Source organism: Dufourea novaeangliae, unplaced genomic scaffold (genome assembly GCF_001272555.1).
Source record: "Dufourea novaeangliae isolate 0120121106 unplaced genomic scaffold, ASM127255v1 scaffold681, whole genome shotgun sequence".
Taxonomy (NCBI): Eukaryota; Metazoa; Arthropoda; class Insecta; order Hymenoptera; family Halictidae; genus Dufourea; species Dufourea novaeangliae.
In genome coordinates, this window is record NW_015374567.1 from 28,539 (window position 1) to 51,474 (window position 22,936).

At 36.2% G+C, this 22,936-nt stretch overlaps 1 protein-coding gene across 1 annotated transcript in view; it reads left to right on the forward strand.

Annotated features, from left to right (window-relative positions):
• LOC107193182 (1-phosphatidylinositol 4,5-bisphosphate phosphodiesterase epsilon-1-like) overlaps window positions 1-22,936 on the forward strand; it is a gene marked incomplete at both ends in the record, with an annotated part of 68,087 nt that overhangs the window by 6,571 nt on the left and 38,580 nt on the right. The window contains one exon of the mRNA XM_015582585.1: window positions 18,466-18,923. Coding sequence (XP_015438071.1) covers window positions 18,466-18,923 — 458 coding nt within the window. The remainder of the gene's footprint in view (window positions 1-18,465; window positions 18,924-22,936) is intronic.

Here is a 22,936-nt window from a genome sequence, read left to right on the forward strand (position 1 = left end):
ACCCACTAGCTTTAGAATTAACTCACACCGACACCAGAATATATAGATTAAAAAGATTTTCCCCCACTAAATCTAGTAAACAGATACACTAATAAAACCTAATGCCAATTATAACAGTGATCACATACATATTTATAGACATATAAACACAATAATTTAATGTAACCGCTATAAGTTACACAATGTCAACATATTTACTTATAATTCCATAGAAGGAATTGATTATAAATACTTTAAATTAAATAAAAAAATAAATTTTAACAATTAGCAGAATTCTAACACAAAACAGTTTTGCACACACAATTGTTGTCTTATTTAGTATATTGTGTTTTTTACGTTTGCTATGACAGCTCTTTACGCATCGGCAACTGTTTTTATTATTTCTTAAACTTTCTTAAAATTTCTATGAAACGATATTTATGTTCTTGCATAAAGAATTTTTGTTTACTTAATGTGATTTTTTCAAAATTTGTAAGTAATTAGTTTTAGCAGGAATTCTCAAAATAGTGATATGTATAGTGGGCATAAAGTACTCCCTTGGTATTGCGAGGTTTAATAAGAACTTACAACTTTTAGTCAAAAGTATTTAAGAAGTTTCGACAGTAATAATGTTATATTGTCAGAGCATGAGAAAGTTTACTAAATTACTTTTCGTAATCCCCGTACAATAGAAAAATAAGTAAGAACTTCGTTCGCAAATAATGATTGATCTTCTGAATTTAATTCAAAACATTTTATGTAACACATTTCTTATACTTTTTGCATTTAAAATCCTCTGTAATATGCGTTTCTAATATTTAATAAGAAAATAGTACTAACCATAAAGCTTCATTCTATCTTACAGTGCAAATAAAGTAGTTGTATTTACAAAATTTAAGAAAATATTACCTTGACGAGGCAACGTATAATTTCAATTTAACAGATTTATTAAATTTGAAACAGTACTATTAAGTTATCATAATTTACAACTTATTTACGACTTCGTTACGAGTTCGTTTCTCTGGAACTCACAATCATTTATCGCAAAATAATTTGAAGTTATTCTTAATTACAATAAGGCCTACAATTTACGCACGTAGTCTTTAATATCACTAGTTACACTCACGTATAACCATTTAACAAACGTATATAATTAACTCACATCTTGCATACATCTGTTTTATGCTGTTTTGAGGCGAAAAGTGGCATCAAGGACACTGTAATTATTAAAGTGATCTCTACTCCTTTACATAACTCAGTCAAAGTACCGTCTATAAAGATAAAACGGTAAAACAGCGGTAATAGCGACCATAAAGCGAATACACAGGCTCGCGTATGTCCGATATTGTGAACGCTCATCGTGGAAGAGATGCTGACTATTCGTAAATTAGCATGCCTACCCTCGTTCCGGGAAGGATAAATAATTTCACTTAAATACGTGCGTCTCGCCTCTGCTTTTATAAGTGTCCGCACACAAGCTGCACTCAACGGCGGCCGCATAAAAGCTGTTCTAAATGCATTAGAAGTTCCATCAGGGTTATAAACATAGCCATGATGCACGTGGCTTTTGCCGCGTACTGCGCCACAGTACGAATTGGTGGACCGCAACTGAACAGAAACCACTGAAACGGTCTTAATAGTCCACAGATAACAATCACTATAATCACGAGGTGAGATTTTTACACTCTTCAATAATACTTTTATTGTGGTTTTCTGGCGGAATCAGAATCTTTTAACTTAAATTAACGTATACATCATCCATCTCAAAAGTTTCCAAACTGATATGAAAACAGCAGTTTTCCATAAAATGATGATGCTCTTTATCATCAGCAATTAAAAATGGTTTTCTTTTAGAAATATATAGTGTTGACAATAATTATAGAAACTCTGTAAATAGCTTTGATAATTCTACTTCGAGGTGGTGGGAAGTATGACAATCGAAACTTTTAGCTTTACAAGTTATTTTGGTCTCAAAATGTATCCCACAGTTTGATTCTTCATAGTATTTGTCCACTTCAACTACATCAAATTAATTGATGTTATCGAAATTGGAAACGAAGACAAGGAAACGACAATCATTTTGACATTCACACACCTTCGAAGATAATTTTTTCCGCCATCTTGATCAAGAATTACCAGACCTGTTTCCAGTGTTTATATAATTATCACGAACAATATGTCACTTCAGAAGGAAACTACATTCAACAGTTGCTGATGAAACATGTGAATATCATATGAACAACTACTGTTTTAACTTCAATTCGGAAACTTTTACCCCCCCCCCCACAAGGGGCACATCTTACAAGGTACGTGCTTTCTTGTGAGTGGAGGCATTTCAGAGATTTCAAGGTCACCTTCCTTTTTGTTTTAACGGAATGATCTATTTTTTGTATCATAGATCAGTGATGGGCAACCGCGCCCGTACGGGCACGTTGCCCGTACGGGCAAGTGGCGGGCAGCCGCGGGCCCCTGTGGAGGGGATGCGAGACAGGAAACGTCACTGTGTATGAAGTGAGTTATAGATACGCACTCTCCCTCATACATTTCCCCCACCACTGCCATGTGCCCGCACGTAAGTGATGCCAGAATCGTGGGTCGCTTTACCCCCACCACTCGCCCACTCCGACGTACCATCGTCTCCCACTATGACGTCCCGGCTACCTCCACTTTACGTCCACCGTGCTGGCACACACCCAAGCATATCCTTGCCCTGCCCGTGTACGCTGGCCGGTCGAGAGACGGTGAGCTATAGTGAGAGAAGAGTGGGGGGTCTACGACCCAAGATTCTAACGCTCGGACGGTGAGCTATCTTGGGAAAAGAGTGGTGGGGGTAAAGCGACCCACGATTCTGACATCACTGCTGGCTTGGAAATACAGTTTGAATCCTACTGTGGTGAAAATTTTAAGTTTTTCGAGGGCGATGAACTAGCGTATAATTGCTTCTCGGACATAAGACTTAAATGTCTATCATCGACAGACATGGTGCGGCTAGACTCGTGTCTAGCTCATAAGAATGTGCGCACCACACAAATGGAATTTAGGAGGTCAACCCTACTTTATACCGTTTCCTAGATTTGATGTCGAGGAGCATTAAAAATATCCGTTCCGATTCCACGTTCGAATGTAGTAGACATCGTACAATACTAACGAGTTGCGTGATATCGGGAACAAGACGAGTGGTTTGGGGATTCTCTCGATTGCCGATGTCTATCCACATGTCGTCGATAGATAACTTTGACCAGTTATTTCTATCCACAACGGAAGTACCATTATACAAAAAATCTAACTCTTTTTTAAATTTACAATATCGCAATTGCGTGGGACACCCTGTATACAGGGTGTTCGATTACTAGTGGGAAAAAATTTAAGGGGTAATTCTTTAAGGCAAAATAAGACGAAAATCAAGAATAACGAAACTGCGACAAATGCTTCGTTTGTTAGTTATAAGCGTTTAAATATTAACCCAAATGATGGCAATCCGAGCGCACGGAGTGTCAGCTGATCACGGCTCATCAGAGGCGTACAGTCAGTTTAAAGACTCAATGACGTGCAGGAAATATCGGTAAAACAGCTGTCTACTTACCCCGTAAAAGATGTTGATAACTTGTGCCCGCGGTATTTGAGTCGAATCCACTTGTATCGCATTAACTCTGATTACTCGATAAAATTCGCAAGAAATGTAAATATCTTCTTACAAATATTATCGAGTAGAGAGGGTTCATGCCCCCTCTAATTGTCACGTATAACAATTGTCCGGTCCACACACTGCACGATTAATTAGACCCGCGAGTAGTTCCTCCGTTGGGTTTAGCACTCTACACGTTACACAAAACTAACACTCAAAATACTTAATTTATAACTATTCAACACTGATTTTTAACCTACACTAATTAATTTATAACAACTATTTATACTGATTTTTAACACGCAATAATTAATAAAACCTACAATCTTTAATGAAACCTACAATCTTTAATAAAACCTACAATATGTAATGAAACCTACAATAATTAATAAAACCTACAATATTTAATAAAACCTGCAATAATTAATAAAATCTACAATAATGACTAAAACCTACAATAATTAATAAAATCTACAATAATTAATTTGCACTATTTATAACAACGACGTACGCAACACTACTAAATAATTCCTACGTAATCACTAAATAAACTAAAACTTAATTAGCCGAACATGAACTCGATTTGCTCGAAAAATGCAAAGGGCTCCGTTCCGAAAAGGACAACTGATATTGTTGAACTGATCATCCCTCGTTAGAATCGATGTGGCGTAGGTCGATCCCCACTCTTTAATGGTCAATACTTTTTGGGAAGGAAAAGCTGCATGGGAAAGTGAAGGTCCCGTTTCTCTTCGCATATTCTTAGAGCAACATCTGTATTCTTTTTCATACACCACTCGAGCCCACTTGGCCACGATGCCGAGGGTGTGCGAGTCTGCACATTATAAAACTCTCTCTTGTCTTCTGCAGTGTAACCACCCGCGGATTGCCTGTAACGTGTTACTGCCATCAACGAAGACCTTGCCTATTGCGTTTTCGGCTGTCCCTCTTGACATGAATTTCTAAAAAGAACATTCAACGTCAAATGCCAACTCCATGTTAGAAACGATTCATGTTAGAAACGATTCATATTACGCAGAATGTATGTGTTTAACAATTTTCTTCATTTTATTGTATGCAGCTTCTCCATGCATCTTAATGCAGGTGCGGCAAATTTCATCTTAGTTTCATTCTAATATCATTATACGTTTTGTATGATCCATGTTAATTGCGTATTATTCTTTTGCGGATACAAGAACCTCAAACACTTGGAATAAGATCGAAGTCGTAATAAAATGTGCAATGCACATAGAACATACAGTAAGTCAATATTCAATATTTCAGGAATAAAGATATTTTCCTATCGGGCGAAGCTTCGAACGATAAGCAATAACCGCATGTACTCGTTTAAAAACATTGTTCAGCATCCCGCGACGGAGGACAATATCATCATAAACCGCAACCCTTGCCGGAGTTTCTGAACGAGCGCCGTAGTCAGTTTTCGAAATTATGGTCTGTTCTTCGAAAGATGATGCCTAGGAGGAATGGTGATGGGTAACCGAAGTGCGGAGATATGAAATGACAATACCGCCGCGAAATGTTTCGAATTATCAGCAACAAATTTTCATACGGGTCGTTTTCTCCACGTGATCATATTATTCAAAACTAAGATGATTTTTAAAGTGAAAGTAATGAAATTAAGTCCACAATAAGCACGTTAAAACAGCGGCGCGCTCCGTTTCAGATAGCAAGCCGCCTTCGTAGGTTGACCGTCAGCGGCTGGTGTCATTCATACCTGAATGATTTTTATTCAGGGGGTGACTGGTGTAAACGAGCTAAAACGAGCTTGTCCTCCGTCGCGGAGAGCTGAACGATGCTTTTAAACGAGTGCATGCTTATCGTTCGAAGCTTCGCCCGATAGGATAATATCTTTATACCTAAAATATTGAATATTGTCTTACTATATGTTCTATGTGATTTGCACATTTTATTACCACTTCGATTTTATTCCAAGTGTTTGAGGTTCTTGTATCCGCAAAAGAATAATATGTAATTAACATAGATCATACAAAACGTATAATGATATTAGAATGAAACTAAGATGAAATTTGCTGCACCTGCATTAAGATGCATGAAGAAACTGCATACAATACCTTGAAGAAAATTGTTAAACACATACATTCGGTATAATATGAATCGTTTCTAACATGGAGTTGGCATTTGACGTTGAATGTTCTTTTTAGAAATTCATGTCAAGAGGGACAGCCGAAAACGCAATAGGCAAGGTCTTCGTTGATGGCAGTAACACGTTACAGGCAATCCGCGGGTGGTTACACTGCAGAAGACAAGAGAGAGTTTTATAATGTGCAGACTCGCACACCCTCGGCATCGTGGCCAAGTGGGCTCGAGTGGTGTATGAAAAAGAATACAGATGTTGCTCTAAGAATATGCGAAGAGAAACGGGACCTTCACTTTCCCATGCAGCTTTTCCTTCCCAGAAAGTATTGACCATTAAAGAGTGGGGATCGACCAATTACGCCACATCGATTCTAACGAGGGAGGATCTAATCAACAATATCAATTGTCTTTTTCGGAACGGAGCCCTTTGCATTTTTCGAGCAAATCGAGTTCATGTTCGGCAAACTAAGTTTTATTTTATTTAGCGATTACGTAGTAATTATTTAGTAGCGTAGCGTACGTCGTTGTTATAAATAGTGCAAATTAATTATTGTAGATTTTATTAATTATTGTAGGTTTTAGTCATTATTGTAGACTTTATTAAATATTGTAGATTTGATTAATTATTGCAGGTTTTATTAAATATTGTAGGTTTTATTAATTATTGCAGTTTTCATTAAATATTGTAGGTTTTATTAAATATTGTAGGTTTTATTCATTATTGCAGGTTAAAAATTAGTACAAATAGTTGCTATAAATTAGTTAATGTAGGTTAAAAATTAGTGTTAAATAGTTCTAAATTAATTATTTTGAGTATTAGTTTTGTGTAACGTGTCGAGTGTTAAACGCAACGGAGGAACCGCACGGTAGTCTAATTAATCGCGCTGTGTGTAAACATTTTTCGCGGACGGGACAATCGTGCAGTGTGTGTGAACATTTTTCGCGGACGGGACAATCGGGCAGTGTGTGAAGAAACTTTTCGCGGCCTTTGTGTGGTGTACGTGCAAGTACGTGACATCTAGAGGGGGCTTTAACCCTCTCTACTCGATAATATTCGTAAAAAGATTTTTTCACTTCTTGCACATTTTATCGAGTAACCAGAGTTAATGCTATACAAGTGGATTCGACTCAAATAACGCGGTCACAAGTTATCGACATCTTCTACAGGGTAAGTAGACAGCTGTCCTACCTGCTTTTCCTGCATGTCGTTGAGTCTTTAAAGTGACTGTATGCCCCTTACGAACCGTGGTGTGCTGACACTCCGTGCGTGCAGATTGCCATCATTTGGGTCAATTTTTAAACGCTTATAACTATCAAACGAAGCATTTGTCGCAATTTCGTTATTCTTGATTTTCTTTTTATTTTGCCTCAAAGAATCACCAAAGAATCACCCCTAAAACTTTTTCCCACTAGTAGTCGAACACCCTGTATACAAAAATTAAAATACTGTAATGGAAACATTTATTTTCTTCTTTTTAAATGCCTCACAAATGAATATTTTTATGTTTTTTATTTTACTGGGAGGTTACAAAGTGAAATTACAAAATAATTAAAACTAAAAGGGAAACCGCCGCATTAGGATTCCTACAGTGTCCCCTGACTGTTGCTCACGCGCGTAGGTTTCCGGGCATCGCATCGAAAACGTGAATTTTCACCACAGTGAGAATTCAGATTCGACGAGGGTCTCCAAGGTTTCCTCATTGAAAAACCCGAACGGGCAGCGTACACGAACAGGGCTGGGATATATTGTGTGTGCCAGCACGGTGGACGTAAAGTGGGGGTAGCCGGGACGTCATAATGGGAGCCGAAGGTACGTCGGAGTGGGGGAGTGGTGAGGGTAAAGCGACCCACAATTCTGACATCACTGCCGCACGCTGCACGCCGTTGCCCGCTAGTGAATTTGGCGAGCGCTGAGTTGCCAATCACTGCCATAGATCGATAGAGTATCAAATTCTGGGTAGAAATGTGATGTTCATACGGCCTTAACCTAATAGTTAATGAGATGTTTACGAAATAATTTTGAACACGTACTTACTATCTGGAAGCTATACATATGTAAGTGCTCGAACTGATGCCCCTCAACTTCAATACAGCGATTTTAATACAGTGATTATTTTGTAAATATCTCGTGATCTATTAGGTTTAGGACGGATGAAGGTCAACACATTTTTACCCAAAAATTGATACTTTGTCGATTTATGGTACAAAAAATAGGTCATTCCATTAAAAAAATTAAAGATGATCCTGAAATCTCTGAAATGGCTCCACACACAAGAAAAGCACGTACCTTATAAGATGTGTTCCTTGATGCTATTTAAGTTCCACGCCTAAAAATTTGCATAAAATGTACCATTAACTCATTATTCGAGGTGATCAAGTTAACTGAGACACCCTGTATAATTAACAAATCTCATATTAGAATTGGTGTAATCAAACGTCAGTTTTTATTTAATTTGTGTTACTATAACTATAACTGTTCAAATTCTACATATCAATTTGTTTGAAATTTTAACTCCCTAACTTGAGTCATATTCAAGGTACTAAATCGGACGAAATGGATTGACATACAACCACTTCACTTTTAATACGTATGCTCGACTTCAATGTAATATCTTGTGTTTAGAGTCACAAAGAGTATTCCATTGCTCTACCTGTACTACATGCTAATTACTGCAATGTTGTAATATTCATAGATAGGCCGTAGAAGGTAAAATTCAAAAAATAAATATTGATTTTATAAATTTAAAAAGTTTTCTTACAATTAGAAGCACTTTGTTTTAGATTTTAGTTTTGTTTTTGTAGAAACTGTACACATTGTGCATCAAAATTATCGATGTTCAAATATGTAAAATATTAGTTGCTGAAAGAATGAAGATCGGAAAAAAGGGTCATAAAGTAAAATTAAATGATTTTTGGATATCCCGTATTCCTATTTTTCATATCTACTATATATCTACTTTCCAAGTGTCTTAAAAGAATAATAAAGTATTATGTATTAAAGGAATATAAAAATGGCTATAACTCAGGAACAAAATCAAATAGGGCACATGTTTATATGATCTTTTTTCATTGCTTCTGTATCCCTCGTCCACTGCTGAAATACACATGTTCCACATGTTAAGAAACACTTTGCATAATGTAGTTCTTTATTCTCGACAACAAAGTTTAGAATAGTCACAGGTGTACATATCCTCAATGAAACCGTGCACACAACTTAACAAGAACAAAATTTATTCAAACATCAAGAACGACACAATAACAAACAATAGCGAAACTATAACAAAACAAGACAACTAATAGAAACTAAACAATCAAAAAGTAGAAGAATAATGGTGTATCGGACGCTATTAACAGCTCCACGGTTGATCATGTTTTGCCAGTTTCCACCGTCTTCCCACAGTTACTCGAGAAAACATATGTCTTTTTTTCCCGAGACTTTTCCAAAAAAGAGAAAGTTCTCCTTGAAGCACTTGGGAAGACGACGACGTAATTCGGGCCTACTCTAAACCACTGCTATTCAGATGTAATGCCCTGCTAGGCAGTAGCTCAGGGAAACGCCGAAACGGTAAGGGTCCGCTACAGAAGCATTAAAAGGCATGCGATATTCATTTCAAATCGATTGACTGAAAAATTATTTTAATGTTAAGTGTACCGATTGAAAACGTCTCATGTTTAACATGTCAAGCGTATGATGACAAGCTACTTCAGCCAAGAATTATCAGAGAGAAGTATAGAAAAATCAATGGAACGCCACTTCAACAGATATTTCTAGATCAAACCATAAGAAATTAGATTATCCGTTGTTCCTGTGTATTTCCTTCAGAAAGGAAAGTTGCCGTACCTCTCAATCTGTGCTTAGGTGCCGGAGCCAGTATACTCGCATTGCAACTGTATCAACAGAATTCAGACAGAGAATTGAAGAAGAGTGCTTTAAAACGCTTTTATGCAAATGCTCATTCAATCTCCGTGAAGCTGGTCCAAGCCTTAGTTACACAAGGGCATGTTCTTTATTAAAGGTCTTGGCTTTCTACACGGTCGAGACACGAATTTAAGAATGCTTTCGGAAGGAGTAGAAGAAATTTTAAAGCAGCTCATTCACAAGTAGAAGAAAACAGCTGGCGTACCTTCCTGATTGCATACATTCTTAATTTTATGCACACAAAGAGTAATGATATGCCATCGATACAGTTTTTTCTTCTGTTTGAAGAAATGAATTCTGGACTATATTGTGATAAAAAATACGCACACAAGGGTAAAAAAAGATCATCATGCATTATTACCTAAACTAAACTTCGCACATGCTTATACAGAATAATATTATACATATAATGCATTTTGTATGCTTCCAATTGGGAGCTAATATTTGAATATTATAGATAAAAAAAGAGTAACGTATAAGTTAGGTGACACATTGTTTCCTTTGTCACTTTACGAGCCTACACAAACTACTAAACTTATTTTAAAATATTAGATAAATGAAAATGTAGAATATATTTATTTTCAGTCAAAATATTAAATTCCAAATGAAAAAGTAGGAAATATTTATTTTGTATAATTATAATTTATAAGCGTGATCCAGTATTGTATATTAAATGTAAATTATGGTTCCATGAAAATTATACAGAGCAGCTAAAATAATTGTAGCATCTAAATAAAATTAAGGCATATTTCAGTTATAACATTAACATAAATATTCAACTATGATACTTTGGATAGTTTTCTCTATATTACAAAAGATTTATAACGAATTACTTAGTTATTGGTAATGAATCATTAGATTATTTGAGCCGAATAATCATTAAGAATAAAAATTATTAATTGTGAGCCGAAAATATGTACATATAAAAGTGTAAGTATATATGAAACATTTTTATAATTTCAGTTTTCTTAAATACCTCTAGTATGAATAATGAACTAATTATACATGCATTTATACAGGGTGATAATGAAATACCCGCAATACTTTCGAAGACGATAACACTATGAAAACTCATCGAATTAAAACAATTTTTATTTTATTATAAAGAATGCAAAACGCTAAATAAAATTTTACAAGAAGGATTCAAAATATCCTCCTTTAGCCTTCACACAAGCTCTGGGACGTTTCTTAATATTATTTGCAATGGTCGCACACTCTTCAGTAGTAATTTGGTTCCAGGCTCTTTCTAAAACAGACTTTAACTGTTCTACGGTGGTGTATTTTTTAGAGGAGATTTTTCTCTCCAAAATTGACCAAACTGAATAATCCATTGCGTTGAGATCGGGTGAATTGGATGGCCATATCGTTCTACCCCACACCTCCGAAAACAGCTCTTTGCACATCCTCATTGTCGATTGGGCCGAATGCGCCGCAGCCCAGTCTTGTAAAATCCATTTATTCTTTCCGAAGTGCTGACGTGCCTACGGGTAGAGTACATCTCTAAGCATGCGTTGTTGATAGGTGATGGCGTTGATTTTTAAGCCTTTGTCGACAAAAACCAACGGTGTTTTGCCTGTCGCGCAAATGCCGGCCCAAACCATTCCAGAAGTCGGAAAATGGCAACGTTGCACAGAAACTCGCCTTGATGACTTATTTGAGCCCTTTGGCAACAATTGTCTATCGTTATGACGGTTATGGCATCGCTCAATTGTAAACAGTTTTTCATCCGTAAAAGCACAGAACGGTGACGACCACACGCGACCAGCTGAAGCAACTTCCTCGCTTTCTTCCTTGGCTGCTTTGTCATTTCTTCCGTCAGATAACACCGAACCAGCTAATAAGAATAGCATTTTAGGCTGTTTTTGACCATCAATCGAAGTGATTCGCGGTTAATGCTAATGGTTTTAGCCATTTGCGATAAATTCGGCAACGTATTTTGTTGAGATTATCCGAAGTAATAACTGTTGGTTTTCGTCCCCTTCCTTGTCAATCTTCACATCCATAAGTCTCCTTGTATCGTTTGATAGCGTCGTACGCGGTTCTAAGTGGCATTTTGACCAGTTTCGACATACCTTTTGCTTTATGTCCCTGTTTGTACAAATTTATAGCCGAGATACGAGCTTCTTTCACCATTTTTGAATCGTATATCATAAAAGTTCATAGAGGGCAGCACTAGGATATACAGAATTTTCCGCGAAATTCAAATATAGCATTCATTGTAAACGAAAAATAATAAAAACAGGACAAAAACCTGAGCAAAAAAAATTGCGGGTATTTTATTGTCACCCTGTATAGGGTGTCTCAAAAATGTCTCTATTCCGGGAAATGAGGGGTTGCTGGGATGATTTGAAACCACTTTTTCCTTAGCGAAAATGTTATCTGCGGCTTTGTTAACGAGATATTAACGAAAAACCCCGACCAATCAGAGCGCGAATTTGCCTGTCGAGTCTTCGCGCTAGCGGTGGCTACGCGCTACGCTTGTACTATGAAGCTCCGAAGAAGCAAGTCAGCATACATCCCAGGAAACCGCGTATAATAGCAAATAAGAAAAACATAACAAATCGAACATTTAATCATCTTTCGTTTGTCATTTAAAGTGATGAATGAATGAAACATAAATGTAAGAAAATCATGTGTAACATAAAAAGCGAATACACAATTATTTTTTTAAACAGAATCTTTATGAAGCCCAAAGAAAAATGTAGGTACGGAAACTTGCAGAATTATTGCCAGGAAAAAGTCATATGTAGCTTGCGTTAAATTAAAAAAATAATAATCAACAAAAAATTGAATAGAACTCACCCTTTCGGAAATTCACCTGCAGCTTGCAGACTTGTGTCAGTAGGTCACTGTACGGATCCTGGTCATCGACGACTGAAGCGGTTTATGGCAGGGTATCGCCCAGTCCACAGGTGATCGCAGGTATACCTACCAGCCGAAGTTGAGGGTTGTTACGACAAGTGCGTCCGGGTTATTCCACCGAATACGTATTCACTTCACTGCACGACCACTAACACTGATGAGCCGACACGATCACTTAATATATTTTTAATCCAACGTGTTGTTACTACGTTAGGAAAATTCGTGGCCCCGGAAAGGGCCGATTGTTTTCAATTTTTCAGATGTTTTACAAACACTTGCACAGCAACACCCGCATATCCGTTATTGTGTACGTACCATCATAACATTGCGTAATACTCCCGTGAACTGAACATCTCTGTCGCCAGATTGCTAACCGACTGACAGAATTTTTCCGAAAGGGCTTCCTCTACCCCCAAGTAGTTTCTTATCGTTACATTGTGAGTTCACTCCCACCGTGGCAACAAGATTTAGATAAACAGAAACCACCATTCTAGGAAATCACGTGCTTTGCAGAAGTGCAACGAATGAACCGTCGTACAGTTTCACTGAAGCGGGGGCTCCATTAATTTATTGCCAGGGTACCCATTGCTTCGAGATAGAAAGCAGAAACTACGTTTTCTTGAGGAGCAGGAAAAAAAATTTCACGAACACATGTTGAGTTGACACTGCTTGGCCCTGTCCGAGCACTTTAGCAGAGGCCAGAGCGGACATTTCGATTATTTACAGCCTAATTGTTTCGACCTCATAGCAGACGTGGACTCACAAGGGAACATCCCGAATTGACAATCACCAATTTTTATAGAACTCTGTGAGATTGTAGTTCTCATAAAAAGATTTGAGACGTATTTTTTTTAGCTGCTCTCATCCACGTTGAAGGAGTGAAAACAGCCCTAGGTTGTAAAAGAACCTGGCACTCCGCTGTTACGGTCGATTACCGTACCGCTACCAATCCAGATTATTTAAATGAGGTTAAAAACAATATTAAAGTCTCAATGATAATTTATAATTTACACAAATATAAAAAAATAATAATTTAAGTACAATTTATAATATAATTGATAATTAAATAATTAAATACTTATACTTGTTTTGTTTGTTATATTTATGTTATTTTACGATGATTTACTTTTATGATTCCCTATCGATATTGTTTTTTACCTCATTGAAATAATCTGGAGTGGCCTTCTCCTATTTTGTATAAGATGGAGTACTTCAACGGGTATAATTAAACAGATAGTGCATTTTTACGATTTCTAGATACTTCTGTTACGGTATGCGACGCTGGTTGATTCCTCCAATGGTTGAAATTCAGTCTCCAGGTTTATACCTGCATACTGAACACTTTACATATTTGACTTTTATAAGTTCCCTGGGTCCTGTAGCGAAACGTCCGCTCTGGCCTCTGCTAAAGTGCTCGGACAGGGCCAAGCAGCGTCAACTCAACATGTGTTCGTGAAATTTTTCTTCCTGCTCCTCAAGAAAACGTAGTTTCTGCTTTCTATCTCGAAGCAATGGGTATCCTGGCAATAAATTAACGGAGCCCCCGCTTCAGTGAAACTGTACGAGGGTTCATTTGTTGCACTTCTGCAAAGCACGTGATTTCCTAGAATGGTGGCTTCTGTTTATCGAAATCTTGTTGCCACGGTGGGAGTGAACTCACAATGTAACGATGAGAAACTACTTGGGGGTAGAGGAAACCCTTTCGGAAAAATTCTGTCAGTCGGTTAGCAATCTGGCGACAGAGATGTTCAGTTCACGGGAGTATTACGCAATGGTCTGGTGGTACGCACAGAATAACGGATATGCGGCTGCTACTGAGCAACCGTTTGGCTACGTAAAACATGTGATAAATTGTAAATAATCGGCCCGTTTCGGGGCCACCAATTTTCCTAACGTTGGAACAACACGTTCGATTAAAAATACATTAAGTGATCGTGTCGGCTCATCAGTGTTAGTGGTCGTGCAGTGAAGTGAATACGTATTCGGTGGAATAACCCGGACGCACTTGTCGTAACAACCCTCAACTTCGGCTGGTAGGTATACCTGCGATCACCTGTGGACTGGGCGATACCCTGCCATAAACCGCTTCAGTCGTCGATGACCAGGATCCGTACAGTGACCTACTGACACAAGTCTGCAAGCTGCAGGTGAATTTCCGAAAGGGTGAGTTCTATTCAATTTTTTGTTGATTATTATTTTTTTAATTTAACGCAAGCTACATATGACTTTTTCCTGGCAATAATTCTACAAGTTTCCGTACCTACATTTTTCGTCGGACTTCTTAAAGATTCTGTTTAAAAAAATTATTGTGTATTCGTCTTTTTACGTTACACATGATTTTCTTACATTTATCTTTCATTCATTCATCACTTTAAATGACAAACGAATGATGATAAAAAGTTCGATTTGTTATGTTTTTCTTATTTGCTATTATACGCGGTTTCCTGGGATGCATGCCAACTTGCTTGTTCGGAGCTTCATAGTACAAGCGTAGCGTGTAGCCACCGCTACTGCGGAGACTCGGCTAGCAAATTAACGCTCTGATTGGTCGGGGTTTTTCGTTAATATCTCGTTAACAAAGCCGCAGATAACATTTTCGTTAAGGAAAAAGTGGTTTCAAATCATCCCAGCAACCCTTCATTTCCCAGAAGAGAGACATTTCTGAGACACCCTGTATATTGACAGCAAAGCTTTTGTTTCCTAATGATTCCCATATTATTTTGTCTATTAATCATTTTTAAACATACTCAGTAATCGACTCAATCCAATAAATGGACGGTAATTAAACTATACAGTGCTTGTTCGACATTCCACGCTGATTGTTCAAATTTTTATCTCCTTACTAACAATGAAATGCATCAGTCACTAAAGGAATTAATGTTATTCTTACTATAATATAAAGAGGGATATCGTAGCTGAAACGAAATTCTCTTTGTTCATTCACCTGTATCGAAGGAAGTCATACAACGCAAAAAGAAGCATTGAATTTAACAAGATAGGAAGGATTAACGTTAGAAGAATATGTTTCCAATGAAACTCATCTAATTGACGACGTAAGAAAATGTTGAAATCTTTTGTCCCTTACTTTCGACCTTATGGCAAATTTATTTTGCGTAACTATTCCATAATAGTTAAAAAAATAATTAAATCCGGTGACATTTTAAAAGGTGATGTCACTTGTAATATGGTAAAAAGGATGCAAAGGAATTTTCATTATTAACAATAGTTGTGTCTCATTCTTCAAGAAAGAGTACAATTTTATAAAATGTAATGAGGTAGTTAATCACTTCTCTAGTGTACTGATGATAGACTAACTCAAAATTAATTACAGTTAGTAGTAAACCCATAAGTTTTCATTTCTGACGCAATGAATAAAACATTACGTTCATATAACTATAATATTCGTAAAATATTATATACATGACAACAAAACTTTTGTATGCTTTCTAGCATTAGCTTTGAAATAATCTCTATAACACGTTAACCGCATTTAATGTTGTACACATTTTGCTAGACACTACTTGTTTCAGTTTTAAATAGTCGATTAATGCCAGTTTTGTTTAAAAAATGACGAATATATTCTTTGTTATGTAATAGAAATTTAGCACTGGCCACACATGCAGAATGCATCGTAATCGATAATATAATTCGGTAGGTAGACGTTGTCAGGAAAAATTATCTAGACAATGCGGAATAAAATTTTTTCATAATTCTCTTCGTTTTCGAGAAATTAAAATTCAAATTTAGGCCGGGTCTTCGTGCATCAAAATGTAATTCTAGGGCACTCGAAGGATACGCTACTCACCTACCATAGGGTCGTATTTAAATATTCAAAGTATTTCGAACATAACAAATTAATTTGTACGAACTAATTTCACAAATATTGGAAAAATCAGAGAACATTACCATCTCATATATTTTAACAAAAACAAAATGATAAGTAAAGTAGTTTTCAGAACATTTGGAAGGTATTTCGAAAATGGTCATTTTTTGCTAAAAAGGAATTTGAAATCAAATAGGGGAATACATACACTGTAATTATACGATCAAACACGTAAAAATTTTGCAATTTTCAATAGGAGTTTCTGATAGATTTTTATGAGCTGAATACAAATCTGCAAACTGCTTCTTTCCAGCACATCCTGTTTTTGAAAAAATAAATTTTTACAAAAATTGCAAATTTTCAACTTTGGAGCTGTGTTGTGCATTTACAGTAATAGTTATTCAGTTTTTTTCTAATGCTAAATAATTCTCTGGACTTTTCCGAACAAAATAATATGAATTGTTATTATTAGACTGCGGATTTTATGCATTTATAGCCTATAGGGGTTTGTAAAATACAATAAAAGACAAAACTTTCATCAGATCCAATAAGTTTTTTGATTTATTCGGAACCGAATATGATACTTGCTATGATATTGCTCTTGCCTGTATGAATTGCTTTAGAAAATAACATTTTGCATAAAAATCCCCAGTCTAGTTATTACATTATAAATATCTAAATATGTTCAAATAATGTTCAAAATGAAAAGGACACCGAAAACGCACCAATTTTTGCTGATATTCCTCAATTTGTTTCAAAAACTAAGGGTCTAGGAGAAAATCTGACTACACCACGCGATACAGCAGACATTTCTTCTTCGTAAAGCATCAACAAAAGTAGTGAGTCGCGTTCTGTTTTTAATTCTGCAACGAAACAATTTGACAAAACATGTGGCGTCTATAGTGGTACTCAACGGCGCGGCGCGGCGGCGGCAGTTGTTAGTGAAACTAGAGTACGGTATGGTCTGCCGCCGCGCGGTTGAGTGCAGTCGACGCTGCATGTTTTACGAATCAATTTCGTTTCCGTATTGAAAACAGAACGCGGGTTACTACTTTTGTTGATTCTTTCCGACGAAAAAATGTCGGCTGTATCGCGTGGTGTAGTCAGATTTTCTCCTAGGCCCTTACTTTTTCAAATGAACTGTAAAATATCTACAAAAATTGGTGCATTTCGAGTGTCTTTTTCCTTTTTATCGTTGTTTAAACATGTTTAAATGTTCATAATGCAATAAGTACATACACCATTTTATTCGGCAGAGTTTATAGAATAATTTTACGCAACAATCAACCGAATAACTATTACTGTTTGAACACAGGAAATGTTCAAAGTTGATAATTCTTTTTTCAAAATCAAATTTCGCAGTAACTGAGGAAGCTGGAGTAAAACCGTTTGCAGATTCACATTCAGGGTACAAAAATCTATAAGAAATGACTATTGAATGTTAAAAGTCCGAAGAAAAGTTAAAATTTGTTGAACGATGTTCTCATTTGTCACTTCAGATGAAAATTATCGTTTTACATTTCTTTTATCTCAAAAAGGTAGGTACTTCTACTATTAATGCCTGATTCTTTCAATGTTCTCACGGCATCAAACACACTTCGTTATCTGCTTCTTACGCCGTATGTACATGAGACACGTAACGTGACTTGCTTTTACGATTAGTTAAATAAAGAGCTAGTTCTGGTACTTGTAAAACATAAAGTAGGAAAGAACCAGCTGCAGAAGCGAAAGTAGCCATTTGATCTGCACAACGCGTAGGATGACAGTTTTCACTTAAAGTTGATACACACTTCTTGGTTGATGATACATCTAATAATAAGAGATAAAAGAGATCTTATAGATATCTGAAAGATATTATATGGGGTGTCTCGGGTCGGGTAGTGCAACCGGACAAGAGGTAATTCTATAAGAAAAAATAAGTAAAAACGAAAAGAAATAAATTTTTTCTAACATTGTAAGACCATTTGTGTCATATTGTTTTAAAGTGTTAGAAAATAATGTCGATTTGCCACTACGCCTCTGTTCACCAGTCGATCTAAGCCTGCTTCAATTCATGATCTTACAAATTTTCTGTCTACTTCAATAATATCGTTTGTACTCTGTATTCGACAGCACCCCTTAATAGCAAGGTTTTTTTATCAGGTTCTGCATCATGGATCAACCTTGGTGCACTGGGACTCCGAAGGAGGCACTACAAGGACTGCTTTGGTCTTTGGGCGGGTGGATCGTGCCTGCGGGACTTTCCTTTGGGAGAAGCCACCCTGGAGTCCTCTAAAGACTGCTCAGATCGGTGGTACAGCCTTCACGGAATTCTCGCTGACTGCTAATCCAGAGGACCCCGTGCCAGCCAGTTTATCGGGGAGGTATACGGCCCAACAGTCGGAATGCGCGTCCGTGACGCTGGAAGAGGGATTTTTGGATTTGAGCTCCGTCAAAGAAGTTATGATCGGCTGTTGTGATCGGGACAGAGAAGCGGACCTACGAAGCATTTGCAAGAGGTACGGGCTATCGGGCTCCGACTCGTGTATCGGCCTCATGTACGGCTCAAGTCTGCCGGACAATCGACTGATCTTTCTGCTTTGCCCTCCTGCCCTCAGCAAGTGAGTAGTACAATCAACGTTGTATCCGTCACATACATGTTACCCAATGGCGAGTACTCTTGTAGTCCTGGACTTGACTGCAGTCTTGTAGGAAAATTGAGTAGGGAGATGCACGTGGTACGTCATCCCCGCTATGGCGCCATCAAAGATGACAGCTGCTTAATCATAAAACTTTTTTTTAGAAATTGTGTCAATATGTTATAGTTATTATTTATGAGGCGAATTGCAATACTTTGTTAACTGTTTGCTTATACTTTTCCGGCTATTATATAGTACGTATATTTTATATGTCCACCCAGGTCAAAAATACTTACTAAGGTACCTACAACGCATTCCTGAAAGAAAGTCAACTCAAATTTTCCTACAGGACTACAGTCAAATTCTGGATTATCATGCGTTCCTATCCCACTGTTTACACCGTATACTGCTTGTGTAAAGCAGCGCTGTCTAGTGGTGGACTCCTCCAACACATGCTTGTGCTTCCAATTGTTTCCTTCATATAGCATAACTACTCACGTTTTCAGGGAAACCACTTGAAATTAAAAATGTGACCATCGTAGGCAGGGTGATTTTGCAACAAAAGACAATATTATTTTCTTGGGAATTATTCCTGTTGGCTCTCATCTTCAGTTGGTGTTTGTATCTCATTCATGACAAAAGAGGAAGGTGTGGAAGGTCACTGTTCTGATGAATCTAATCACTTTTTTGGGGTCCAAAGTCATCTTAAGGTCATAATTTACATATAATCGAGTGCATGTTTCACCTTATTACTAGATGCAATAGAACAGAATATATATGTTTTCTTGCAAAAAATACCGGTGACTTTGAAAAAATACGGAAAGAATGACCATAAAAAATGTTTTTCTTCCACGGTATTTTTCTTTCTAAACTAATTAAATTGTGTTTTAAACCATTTCTCATATCATTAAAAAGCAATGAGATATTTAAGTGGTCTCCTTCAGCTGGAACACCCTGTATATGATAATAAAGAAGATGCAAAAAACATAATTTTACGTAAAGAACGCGAAATATTTCATGATTAACGGAAAATGTGTTAACATTGACTTGATGATAGATAGCGAACTGTCGTTTTAACACATAGTGAAAATTCCGCTTTGATATACCAAGTGTTCTATTGCTATTAATAAAATAATGTTCTTAGTCTTTCTTATTTATTACTTACATTGAAATACCCGTGTAAGTCTTACTCATCTGTATATCAACTCCCATTTTGATGTACGAATGAACAGAATTTCTGTATAATTTATCAATATTTTTCAAATATTTAGTCAACTCATCCACAACAAACAATTGAAAACAGATAAACCAATAAAAGAGCTTTCAGTGAATTTATTGTTCCAAAGATATCAAAACCTTTGAACGTCAAATTCAGTAAATTATAACACAAGGAGAAAATATTGAATGTTTCTATATTATAATAATTACTTATAATTTATTTACTGAACTTATGTTAGGAAATCGGACGCTACTGTTTTATGCAGTCCAACGCAATTCATTTGAAACAAAATATAATTCGAATACAGCAGATAGAGTCGTATAGCTGAAATCCGTTGTGATATCTCTAAGAATTCCATCGGTTTCAACAATTTCTACGAAAACGGCGAAAGCACACAATCAAGCCAGCGAGTTTACATGTGCCATATTAAGCGGCGATACAATTCCGGGTCAGGTATCGCAATTATTGGAAAAACCACAATGATCTCGTTTAGAAAATTCCAACGTTTCACATATCAAGAACAGTGTTCCATGCATAACATTTTAAACCTGGATTTAAACTGTACTGTTGAAGCTACTTTAATCCCATAATTAAATTATTTGAAACTGGAATAATAAATTATGGCTTTATATATGGAAAATACAAAACTGTAATAATATGGATACCTACAGTAATAGATATGTTAAGAAATTATTTCGGAAGAAGATACGGCTACATACTTGGGCATGTACTTAGATAGAAAACTGCATTAAAGAACGCATATCGAAACGCAATGCAATTAGTTACATCAGATTGTTGGTAAACTTTATTGGCTCATTGAAAATCACTTCAAATTGAATTTGGAAAACAAAATACTTATACAAAGTGTTAACGCAATTATTAGCCATCGTCTTTCTCGTAACTGGTAAGTAAGTATATGAATGGCGATAGCGCGTATAAATTTTTTATGTTTGCCATATTTATCGAGAACCGTGACCTTTGATTCAACGATAAATTCAACTATGCAAGCTGCAATGGCCTTCGTATATCAAAACATATCGTCAACATAAAAACTTTCCATATTATATTGTGTTAGTTATGAAAAGCAGTAACACTTTTTCTCTTTCATTTGTTTCGTATATTTAAAAACAATAGTTAGTAACTGCATGAACACCCTGTATATAAATCCATACTAAAATCACATTTGTTTGCATAATATATATATATATATATATATATAATTTATTTACAACAAAATCCAATTGTTGCGTTACTCAACGCTTGAAATATCAAGACTTTTTTGTTACATAAACTTATTCCCACTTTTGTAATGAAAACCTATGTCTTACAAAAAATTTGTTTTACTTTAAAATCATTTTTTTTAATTCAATGGAATGTTTATTTTATAGCCTTTATTCCTAGATGTATGTAAAACTTTTTAAACTTTTAAATATATCTAGGAATAAACGGTATAAAATAAAGTATTGCACTGAACTTGAAATAATTGTAAATAAAGAATTTCATAAACAATTTTGTGAAGAATACAGAGGTCGTTACAAAATACGAATCATAATCCTGTCCTACAACAATTTTTTGTCTAGTTTATTGTATTTTTCACGTTTGCTATGGGAGTCCTTTACGCATTGACGACTATTTTTGATTATTTTTTTTCCTTTACCAAATTTCTTTGAAAGAATATTTTCTAATGTGATGGGCATTATAATAGAACTCGCCACTACTCCCTCCCCCCTCCCCTTCCCTGTCCGGTATTGCGTGTGTTAATGGGGCCATAAAAAAATGTAGAATAGTCTTCTTGCATTATAGTATTTTTCTGTATTATCCATATTAATTTGAATATCATGAAAAATCATGTAGAACCCAATAAGCATATTATAACCAACCGATAACAGCAACAATTCGATGTTTCAAACTTTAAGCGGCAATATTTTAAAAGTGGAAACATTTGACTTATATCCCTTTCTGGCGCAACTAAAAATATGTACATCTTAGAGTGCACGGCGCTGGAAGGTAAACGTAAAACGCAACAATCTCTACTATCCGTAACTTTATAGCTATCTCTTATGATATCCAACAGGGCGAACGTTTTCTTTGAAATAACTCTGAATCGTCTTTACCACTGAAAATTCCTGTGAGAATAATAAACTTTAACCGTGCCATTCCATTAAATGATCTTTGAAGTATGGCTTACTGAAGATTCGAGACGTTGTACATGTACAAATTTTTAATATTCTATACTTACTTAGAATACTTAACCAGTGACAATGCATTTCAGAAAGGCTTCATAAGGAATTAAAAGTCGCTTGTTGATTCAGTGATTCAGTAACAATCTAATATATATCGTGAACGTTTTTGCATACAGGGTGTCCAGTAAGTTGTAGTACCATAAAAAAATATTAGGTTGTTGAACATGAAGTGATTATTTTAGTATCGACATTCAATATTCTATTGAACATTACACGAATTTTATTAGACAAGGAAAGGTTAAATAGACTCTGTACATGTTTTTCATTGAAATACAAGTGTTAATTCGTGTTACACTCATTACATAATTATTATACTGAATTTGAAAATGACTCAGTGATATATAGAGAGAATGGGAGAGAAAAGAAAAAGGGAGAGGAGAAACAACGTGATCATAATATGGGAAGAAGTAGAGAAGGAAGTGGGAGCAGTTATTCTGCAACAAATAGCTAGGCGGATATTAGAAGAGCTGAACGAGGGAAGGTAAAGATAATAAAGGCAGAGGAGAGACGAGGGCAGAGGAGAACAATCCTGC